Here is an 11,205-nt window from a genome sequence, read left to right as displayed (position 1 = left end):
ATCTGCAATCTTCTTCCCGACCTCTCTGCCCCCACCCCCTCTCCGGCCTATCACCCTCACCTTAACATCCTTCCACCTATCGTATTCCCAACGCCCCTCCCCCAAGTCCCTCCTCCCTACCTTTTATCTTAGCCTGCTTGGCACATCCTCCTCATTCCTGAAGAAGGGCTTATGCCCGAAACGTTGATTCTCCTGTTCCTTTGATGCTGCCTGACCTGCTGCGCTTTTCCAGCAACACATTTTTAAGCTCTGATCGCCAGCATCTGCAGACCTCACTTTCTCCATGAGAAACATGTATTCAAGGGAGGAGAAAGACAATAGGATTCATTTCCAATGGAACTGTGAGGTTATAGCAATGGGAGTGGTGCTACTGTAGAAATGTAGGACTTGATAACAGAGTGAGCTCTACAACAAAGTGAACCCAGCGATCTCCAAATTATATTAGTAGACATAACAGGAGCTAAATTAACATGGAAGGGAAACTTGAGACCAAAAATAAGAATATCATACTTGGGTCCCATTATCATCATGAACTAAATTAGCTACTTGCTTGTTTTAACTTATAACTTTAAGGCACTTCTTGTAAAATGAGTACAGTAGAATAAAGAAGGTATCATACCTATCAAACCTAAACTCCACGCAAACAGTAGGCATTTTGCCCATCAAGCCTGCTTCTCTATTTGATATAATCAAAGCTACTAGAACACTTCAGTACTTTCATTATACCCATAAACCTTTATGCAGGGGAAGGTTACCTCAGTTGGCAGGACATCTGGTTTCCAATGCAGGGCAGTGAGAGTTCAACTCCCATGCTGGGTGAGGTAACTATGAGGACTCTCCTTCTGAACTGCTCCCTTCACCTGAGGCGCAGTGACCCTCAAGTTAAATCACCACCAGTCATTTCTGTCGAATGAGAGAGCAGTCCTATGGTCCAATATGACTATGACAACTTTACCTTTTAACCCTTTATACCATTGATAATAAAATTGCAACCTCTATTTTAAATATAAACCACTGTTTAAAAACCACTGTTGCAGTTCAGCCTTCAGATCATCACCATTGAGCAATTATTCAACACTTATCACACTTTGTACAATTGGTGGTGTCCTGGCCGACATTCCTTCCTGAAGTATCAGATTATTTGGCAGCATCTGTGGAGAGAGCAAGAGAGTTATTGTTTTGAATCCAATGCAAAGGAGTTGCTCCAAAGAGTCATTGGACTTGAAACATTAACTCTGTTTCTCTCTCCACAGACAGATGCTGCCAAACTTGCTGAGCTTTCCAGTACTTTGTTTTTATTACACACAGATGAAAGTGAGTCTAAGAAAAATAATTAACTTTGGAAATTGATTAATCATGGACAAGAGCCCTTGCACTAAACAAGAAGTTTGCTCAACTGGAGGTCTGCAGACTCTTATCAATATTGTCAGCAATTTCAAATGGGATAATGTAGATTATTTACTGCTAAACAGTCCAGCTTTGTTGGTAACACATGGGATAATAATTCCGCCTCTATTTTCGCTCCAGTATTACTTCACCCAATCAAACAAGAAACATCCTCAACCATTGGACTAATACTGCACCTTATCAATGGCTATTTTCAACGTGGGATCCACTCGTGCCTCGATTTCTTCAGGAGAGTAATATGCCGTGAGATAGCCACTTCTCAGGACACAGTATAGCCTTGTCCAGTTAGACAGGCCTCCTACCATTTGCTGGAAGAAAGATATGCAGCCTTTGAATGACCATTCACAAACAGTCTACCGCCACTGCCACCGCTTCCCCCCCCCCCCCCCATCATATCCACTCTCCAGCCTGACAGATTCACACTAATTAAAAATTAAGGCAATCAGTTCAAATGACTGAATATTCCTAAATATGACAGTGTTCCAGGAATGAAGTGCATGTACCAATCTGTTTAGAACTGCACAACGGTGTGATTTCCAAGATTCAAACAGCCCCTCCGGGTTTCTTTCAATGTGATCATCACAATATCTAAAAAGCTGTCTTGCTTCAGCTATATCAGCAGACAAGAAGAGGTGGCAAACAAAAGATCTCACTTAAAATGTGTTGTACATTGTGAAAAGAGGAGTGAATAGGGGGTGGAAGCAGCTCATGAAAGGATTCGATAATCTTTATTCTTTGTCGGGTAGTATTTACTTACAGAAGAGGCCCATTGTGGGCTACACTTACTTGTGTTGCTTTAGGGCAAAACAGGTTTCTTAATATGACTAATAAAATATGTAACTGATATCTTGAATGACTTCAAACATTTGAAACTTACTTTGCTGGTACAAAATGCTTCACTGCTTATCAGTATAAATTTTATCTGCGCCAGTGAATACTTTGACAAGTTATTTTTTATTTGCATGATCTGTCAACACAAGTGGTATTTACTTGGAGGGATATCGAAGAGCTACCAGACAATAGAGGCATTCAAGACTTTTAGGTTGTTTGAAATTGCTATTTACACTAACTTCATCTACAGAAGGAATGGCGGAGCACGAGAAAAAGGCATTGAAAATCTGGTTTGACATGGTGAGTAAAATAATCGATTAAACGATGGAGACATTCACTTTGAAATTTGGTTTTATTGAGTTGATAGAAACAACATGGAAAATAAATTAGCTCTGGGACTAGATACTGGAAGAGTGCCCGGTGTTTTAAAATTCAATTTTGCAAAAGTGGTTTCCTATTAAATACTGGGAAAGTTGCCCCTCTCTTTTGCATAACAGCTGATTTGCTGCCATTTTATTCCTTTTACCACAATAAAATCAAACTGCCTATAAGAAATGAGTACCACAGTGCCACCCCCAAGGCATTTCACTGTAAATAAGGTGTGATTATGACAGGAGAAGGAATGAAGAGGAATTCCTTCACTCAGATGACAGAGAAGCTTTTGAATTCTTTACCCTGAAGGGCTCTGGACGCTCAGTCATCAAGTATGTTCAAGGTAGAGATTGATAGATTTATAGATGTTAATGACATCAAGAGATATAGGGATACCATAAGAACATGGCATCATGTTAGATGATCAGCCATGATCTAGAATGGCGAAACAGGTTCAAGGGTCTAAATGTCCTACACCTATGTTCTTATGAGCTAAAACATCACGTCAGGGAAAGGTGATGGGAATAGTTCACCAGACTCAAAAACTGCTGGCCACTCTGAGTGAGAAGAAATTTCTTAATGTAGAGACAGGTAAGCCTGTGATATTCTCTTTCACAGAAAGAGGTTGAGGCCAAAACATTGCATGTTTTCAAGGAAATAGATGTAGTTTTTAAGGCTAAAGGGCTCAAAAAGTATGGAGAGAAAGCAGGAACAGGGTGCTGAGTAGGATGATCAGCCATGATCATATTGAATGTTGGAACAGGCCAAATGGCCTATTTATGTAACTATTTTCAATGTTTCTACATGTGATTCTTAATCACTGCCAGAAGACCAATGGCAGCATTTAGTCACAGATAGCATCGACAATCCAACTATGTATGTATGCATCAGCTGTGTTCCCACTCACAGTACCACACAACAAAGATGATCTACTAACTGTAGACATAGGGACAAGTTTTTTTTAACAAAGAGAGTGGTTGCAAGTGGAATGAACTGCCAGAGGAAGTGGTGGATGCAGATAGTTACAACATTTAAAAGTCATTTGGATAAGTACACGAATAGGAAAGGTTTGGAGGGAAATGGGCCAAAACAGGCAAGTGGGACTACTTTAACTTGGGAACATAGTCAGCTTGGACTAGTTGGACAAAAGGGTCTGTTCTGTTCCCAAGATGTATGCCTTTATAAATCTATGATGGTCTATGCTTGTAAAGTGGGCGTTTAATTAGAAATATGAGTGATTTCGTCATGGTTAAAAAAAAGTAGAGGTGAGCAAGGATTTCTCTGGATAGAAAAAAGAATTCCTTCAGATGCGGAATTCTGTGCTAACTGGAGTAACTGATTTAAAGAGTGACAGATGTTTTAAACAACCTGCTTCATGTGTGCTACCCTCTGAATCTAGCCTGCTGGTTCAAAGTTAGGGTCACTACTACACCACAAGAGCCCATTATAAATAGTGATAGACTGAGTTCAATTACTGTAGTCACACTTGACCAGCTCATTGAATCTTTCCAAATGCCAGTAATCACTCCATTGCATGAAATAGATTTAGGGGATGGTTAGAATGAAACCTGTCACTGAATTGTTCGTGACAATGGAGGTTGCTTGACACTTAAAACTAATGTCTACCTCAATAAGAAAAATACTTTATCTGAATAGGCAATTAGAAAAGAATTTGCAATTTGCTTCAGTAAATGAACTACCAGTTCCACATGCTCACATTTGGCACAAACAGGATTAGTTGACTGTTTTAAATACACTTGAAGATTTCAATCAAAGCCAGCTGTTAACAGTTACGACAGAGGCTGTTATGCTCACTGGTGATGTGCTTAGAGTAACAATATGGAAACACTATGCAAATACTCTCCAGTAATCACATCTAACCATCTGTATACATACACACATCAGTTTTTCCTTAATCTGGCTTGTATTTTCTGGTGCTATCTTACAGACTATGTAGATTTAAACTGCTGATATGCAAAATTGAGATAATAAGTTTTTGCATTTAGTCCTTCTTTTATTACAGGAGTTGTTGAGGTTGCTCCATCATTTTCCCATTATCTACATGATGAAAGCAGCAAGTTTAAACACGCACAGCCCCCATGTTGCTAATAAAGGAGCAGAGTGACCTTCCCCTGATCTTACCAAAATGCATCTGCAATGACAGTCCAAAATCAAATTCCCATCATTCACCTGCATTCTCAGTTTCAATGCAAATTACTTCAACACAAATCAATGATAGCAGAATGCCAGGTTGGAGGCTGTTTTATTAGGTCTTTCCTATGGTCAGATTGCCAGTTGGTCAGCTTTAAAACTGGGGTAACCTGGCTGAGTAAAACTTTGCAAGCAAGTATATAATCTCCACCAGTGTGCTTGACAGAGAAAGTGCACTATATGATAGATGGAAGAATGCCACACTGTGAAGTAACTAATGTAGTGCTGCCAGATTAAGTACAAAGCAACTGAATGCAGTTTGTAGGAGTTATGGAATTTACTGTGTTGTACATTCCAACAGTGACTACATTTCAAATATACTTCCTTGGCTGTAAAGCATATGGAGCATCTGGAAGAAATTAAGTATATTATGGGATTAGGCCGGATAGGTCTTTTTTTGGCTTGCAGAAGCAGGATGAGCTGAATGGCCATCTGTGCAGTGAATTTTCTGTATTTCTCAAAACCAAGAATATAATATTGCTACAGAGACTGGGGAGGCAGAAAGAGGCAAATCTTCGTGAAGAAAGTAGTCTGCAAAGGTTTGTGCTTTATTTTAATTGAAGAAAAGGCAGCTGCTTTTTAATTCTCGTAGCACTGAGAAATTTCTGGGACCAGAACAAAAGGGCCTTTTTGGAAACCATATGGACAAAATACCACTTTGGTATGCACACCAAGGACAACCTGAAATGGGACAAGAATCCAAGCTATGGATGCGGTCAGCCTTACCTCCAGATTAAGGTACCCAGTCATCATGTCCATGGTCATGCATGCTGGTTGAATTACTAATCGGCAGCACAAATTTCCATATAAGGGCAACCAAAAAGATGATTCCTCTAGAGAGCAAAACATCATATTCAAAATTACTGTGGTTACACTTTCTACATAATACTTTGCACCTACTGGAGAAATAGCTGAAATATTAGTCGTTGGATAGATACCCAGGACATTTGAATAAGATCTGGCCAGAATTACCTGTTAAATAACTTAGCTGAAAATGTGTTGCCGGAAAAGCGCAGCAGGTCAGGTAGCAACCAAGGAACAGGAGAATCGACGTTTCGGGCATAAGCCCTTCTTCAGGGCTTCATAACCCCTGAAGAAGGGCTTATGCCCGAAACGTCGATTCTCCTGTTCCTTGGATGCTGCCTGACCTGTTGCGCTTTTCCAGCAACACATTTTCAGCTCTGATCTCCAGCATCTGCAGTCCTCACTTTCTCCTGTTAAATAACTTAACAAACATAACGCTCTGAAGGTTATTTTTCACAGTTCAAATTTAGACAGCCAGTGTTCCCACAGGAGACAGTCAGAAGTGGAACAAATTTTAAATCTGAGACCTACAATGCACTCAGACCTCCAAACAACATCTGAATGAGTCAGGTCTACCACTCTAGCACTTGTATCATTCATAATTCATAGGCAGTACATGGTCTCAAATGCCCAGTTAGGCTATGACCTAAATGGGACAGGAAGGGAAATCTGAAAGCAAATCCGTAACTTTATTTTCCCCAGAAGGAAATACTTGGGAGGTTTCAGTCTTAACTCAGAGTCCTTATCTCTGACTGTACTGGTAAAATATATTCAATATGAAAGTCAGTTCCTTCATTAACTATCCATTACTCAGATCATTGCTAATATTCAATAATTCCTACAGACCTATATAATAATCACAAAGACAGTGCATTCTACATGCATAAAGTAAATAGACAATCACATCCCATCTTCGGCTAATGGCAAGGACAGACTTATACAATTTCAACTGTGCATCTTGTAGATGGCACAGACCATGTGCTTAAATGGAGGAAGTGAAGATTTAAGGTGTATTTTGACAGGAGCTCCAAACCAGCAACCTTTGCCATTTAGAAGAATACAAGCAACAGGTAAATGGAAACACCATCACTGGCTCACACATTATCCTGGACTTAGAACAATAAATGCTGTTTCCTTTCTGTCATTGGGTCAAAAAGCCTTCATTGGCAGCATTATGGGTATATTTACATACAGTAGATCAAGAAAGCAACTCACCATTACTATCGCCTCAAAAGCAATTAGGGATAGATAATAATTGACTGGCACTGAATGAATAGAATAAGAAAGCATGGCTATTTAAAACAAATATTCTACAATTTTTCAATAAGAACACAAACTTAATTAAATTGTATTAAACATTCATCACTTACTATTCACCTTGTGTTGGGGAGAAATATCTTAAACGATCTTTGAAAAAAAATTCAACTGCCTAAGTATGCAGTTTGCAAAAATGCAAAGCTAAGTGCATACTCCAATAGATGTAACTGTCTATTATCTATCAGTGTTTAAATGATCATTAATGTCAACTCTCACAGAAATGGTTTCAATCGATGTATGTAAAATGCACTTAGATAATGTTGCCAGGCATCCAGGATTGTTCTGGAATCAGAGGATTATGGATTAATACATGTAAGCAATGCACGAGGTAAAAATAAACCAGGTGTGTGAAAAAGAAACCATGAACATCATCTCCATTTTGATTGAAGATTAACACTCCCTTCAGTTATAAAATTCTGAGAGATGGCACAATGGAAATTTAAGGTTTTAAATTGGAGAAAGGCTAATTTTGAAAGTATTAGGCAAGAACTTTCAAAAGCTAACTGGGGACAGATGTTCGCAGGTAAAGGGACAGCTGGAAAATGGGAAGCCTTCAAAACTGAGATAATGAGAATCCAGAGACAATATATTCCTGAAAGGAAAGACTGGTTGGTGTAGGGAATGCTGGATGATGAGAGAAATTGAGATTTTGGTGAAGAAAAAGGAGGAAGCATATGTCAGGTATAGACGGGAGAGATCGAGAGAATCCTTAGGAGAATACAAAGGCATTAGGAGTACACTTACGAGGGAAATCAGGAGGGCAAAAAGGGGACATGAGATAGCTTTGGTAAATAGAGTTAAGGAGAATCCAAAAGGGTTTTTATAAATACATTAAGGACAAAAGGGTAACTTGTGAGAGAATAGGGTCCCTCAAAGATCAGCAAGGCGGCCTCTATGTGGAGACACAGGAGATGGGGGAGATACTAACAGAGTAGTTTGCATCAGTGTTTAGTGTGGAGAAGTGGTGGAAGATATAGAATGTGGGGAAATAGATGGTGACATCTTGAAAAATGTCCATATTACAGAGGTAGTGGTGCTGGATTTCTTGAAATGCATTAAAGTGGATAAATCCCTAAGACCTGATCAGGTGTACCCTAGAACTCTGTGGGAAGCTAGAGAAGTGATTGCTGGGGCTGAGATATTTGTATCATCGATAGTCACAGGTGAGGTGCCAGTACACTGGAGGTTGGCTAACGTGGTGCCACTGTTTAAGAAGGGTGGTAAGGACAAGCCAGGGAACTATAGACCAGTGAGCCTGACGTCAATGGCAGGCAAGTTATTGCAGGGAATCCTGAGGGACAGGATTTACATGTATTTGGAAAGGCAAGGACTGATTAGGGATAGTCAACATGGCTTGATTGAGTTTTGTTTTGAAGAGGTAATACAGAGGATTGATGAGGGCAGAGCAGTGGACATGATCTATATGGACTTCAGTAAGGTATTCGACAAGGCTCCCCATGGGACACTGGTTAGCAAGGTTAGATCTCATGGAATATAGGGAGAACTAACCATTTGGATACAGAACTGGCTCAAACATAGAAGACAGAGGGTGGTGTTGGAGAGTTGATTTTCAGATTGGAGGCCTGTGACCAGTGGAGTGCCACAAGGATCAGTGCTGGGTCCACTACTTTTCATCATTTATATGAATGATTTGGATGTGTACATAGGAGGCATAGTTCACAAGTTTGCACATGAAACCAAAATTGGAGGAGAAGAAGTGGACAGCGAAGGTTACCTCAGGTTTCAACGGGATCTGGATCAGATGGACCAATGAGCTGAGGAGTGGTAGATGGAGTTTAATTTAGATAAATGTGAGATGCTGCATTTTGGAAAGGCAGATCAGAGCAGGACTTATACACTTAATAGTAAGGTCCTGAGGAGTTTTGCTGAACAAAGAGACCGCGGAGTGCAGGTTCATAGTTGAAAGTCGAGTCGCAGGTAGATAGGATAGTGAAGGAGGAGTTTGGTATGCTTTCCTTTACTGGTCAGAGTATTGAGTACAGGAGTTGGAGGTCATGTTGTGGCTGTACAGGACATTGGTTAAGCCACTTTTGGAATATTGCATGCAATTCTGGTCTCCTTCCTATCGGAAGGATGTTATGAAAGTAGAAAGGGTTCAGAAAAGATTTACAAGGATGTTGCCAGGGTTGGAGGATTTGAGCTGCAGGGAGAGACTGATTAGGCTGGGGCTGTTTTCCCTGAAAAGTCGGATGCTGAGGGGTGACCTTCTCAAGGTTTATAAAATCATAAGGGGCATGGATAGATAATAGACTTTGTCTATTTAACCTATCTAAACTCCCCCTAGGATGGGGGAGTCCAGAACGAGAAGATATAGGTTTAGGGTGAGAGGCGAAAAGTTTAAAAGGGACCTAAGTGGTAACTTTTTCCACACAGAGGGTGGTGCATGTATGGAATGAGCTGCCAGAGGAAGTGGTGGAGGCTGGTACAATTGCAGCATTTAAAAGGCATCTGGATGCGTAAATGAATAGGAAGGGTTCTGAGAGATATGGTTGGCATGGATGAGTCGGACTGAAGGTCTGTTTCCATGCTGTACATCTCGATGACTCTATGACTGTTTGAACAATCAAGCGTCATTCAATCAAAGTAACATGGAATCCACTCACTGCTGGACTGAGAAAACAGAGCACCAAGAGGATTAGAAAGTTAACAGCACAGTAAAAGGCCATTTGGCCCAACTGGTGTTTATGCTATAGAGAAGTGTCCTCCCACCCTATTCCTCTGTACATTGTCAGCACACCTTCCTACCTCTTGCACTTATGTAGGTTCACCTTAAATGGATCTATCCATCTTAACAATCCACATGATAGAAAGATCCACATGCTGTCCACTCTCTGGAGAAAGGATGTTAGACAGGTGAGGTTACCAGTAGCACAGTGTAGGATTAGAAGCTGAAGGAAGGAGATAATACGACAAATCCTGCAAGAATCCAACTAACTAGAGATGATGATGTCAGGCTTAGATGGTAACACCTAGTAATAAAGAGCTCGTAATTGTAAAGTGATGTGCACTCACCATTTCCCAGGATGGTGAGACAGTGTGTTCGGAAGTTGTCTTCAACATCATCAAGTTTAAGTGTGGCTTCTGCAAGGAGGTAATATTTGGTACCACTGTTTGGGATGGGGAAAGAGCACAATGTTACTTATTGTAATCTCTACTGAGCACACCAGCCAGACACTGCAGACAAATATCAGATTGCACACATTCAGCAAACCTTGTTAGCTGTAGAACATTGAAATTACTCGGCCAAATAATACAAAAATTAACTTAGCTGGCCTTAAATTAATGGAGTTGTTGGTTAAGCACTGTGATCAACCTCCATCAATGAGTCAGATATGAGGCAAGGAAACCTCTAGCTGTGGAGGGCTTTACAAATCATAAGTTTACAGATGGCCTGAGACCAAAGCATGCTAGACATGCCCTGGGTCCGGTCTTCCTGATAATGTAATTTAGGACCAAACATCTCGCCTAATCAGTTATTGGATGCAGTACCCAGCTTTAGTATTCTTTTCATCTTGCACCAACTGTGCACCAATAAAGTGATTGCAAAAAAACCTAACAACACTGCCACAATGTCAGAAGAGAGAGCAGAAAAATATTTCCCAGACTGACTTGTCAGTCAAACACTGGGGTATTAAATTCACTAGATCTGGGCTGTAAGAGGACAACATAGACATTCCTATGAGGAAGTGAAGTCTGGAGATTGGCAAACGTGGTGCCACTGTTTAAGAAGAGCGGTAAAGACAAGCCAGGGAACTATAGACTGGGGAGTCTGACCTCGGTGGTGGGCAAGTTGTTGGAGGGAATCCTGAGGGACAGGATGTACATGTATTTGGAAAGGCAAGGACTGATTAGGGATAGTCAACATGACTTTGTGCGGGGTAAATCATGTCTCACAAACTTGATTTGAGTTTTTTGAAGAAGTAACAAAGAAGATTGATGAGGGCAGAGCAGTAGATGTGATCTACATGGACTTTAGTAAGGCGTTCGACAAGGTTCCCCATGGGAGACTGATTAGCAAGGTTAGATCTCATGGAATACAGGGAGAACTAGCCAATTGGATACAGAACTGGCTCAAAGGTAGAAGACAGAGGGTGGTGGTGGAGGGTAGTTTTTCAGACTGGAGGCATGTGACCAGTGGAGTGCCACAATGATTGGTGCTGGGCCCTCTACTTTGTGTCATTTACAAAAGTGATTTGGATGCGAGCATAAGAGGTACAGTTAGTAAGTTTGCAGATGACACCA

At 40.7% G+C, this 11,205-nt stretch overlaps 1 protein-coding gene across 2 annotated transcripts in view; it reads right to left on the bottom strand.

The window, feature by feature from the left end:
* Positions 1-11,205, bottom strand: part of rtkn2 (rhotekin 2) — a 55,623-nt gene that overhangs the window by 11,184 nt on the left and 33,234 nt on the right. The window contains exons 7-9 of one of the 2 annotated variants that reach the window (XM_043712309.1): positions 9,976-10,070; positions 5,548-5,654; positions 1,584-1,715 (exon numbers count right to left, since the gene is read on the bottom strand). In XM_043712309.1, the coding sequence (XP_043568244.1) occupies positions 1,584-1,715; positions 5,548-5,654; positions 9,976-10,070 (334 nt within the window). The remainder of the gene's footprint in view (positions 1-1,583; positions 1,716-5,547; positions 5,655-9,975; positions 10,071-11,205) is intronic. The other variant, XM_043712310.1, reaches the window with a different exon arrangement.

Source organism: Chiloscyllium plagiosum, chromosome 22 (assembly GCF_004010195.1).
Source record: "Chiloscyllium plagiosum isolate BGI_BamShark_2017 chromosome 22, ASM401019v2, whole genome shotgun sequence".
Classification (NCBI taxonomy): Eukaryota; Metazoa; Chordata; class Chondrichthyes; order Orectolobiformes; family Hemiscylliidae; genus Chiloscyllium; species Chiloscyllium plagiosum.
Note: the sequence above shows the minus strand (reverse complement) of the source record. Positions and strands in the feature narration are given on the sequence as shown.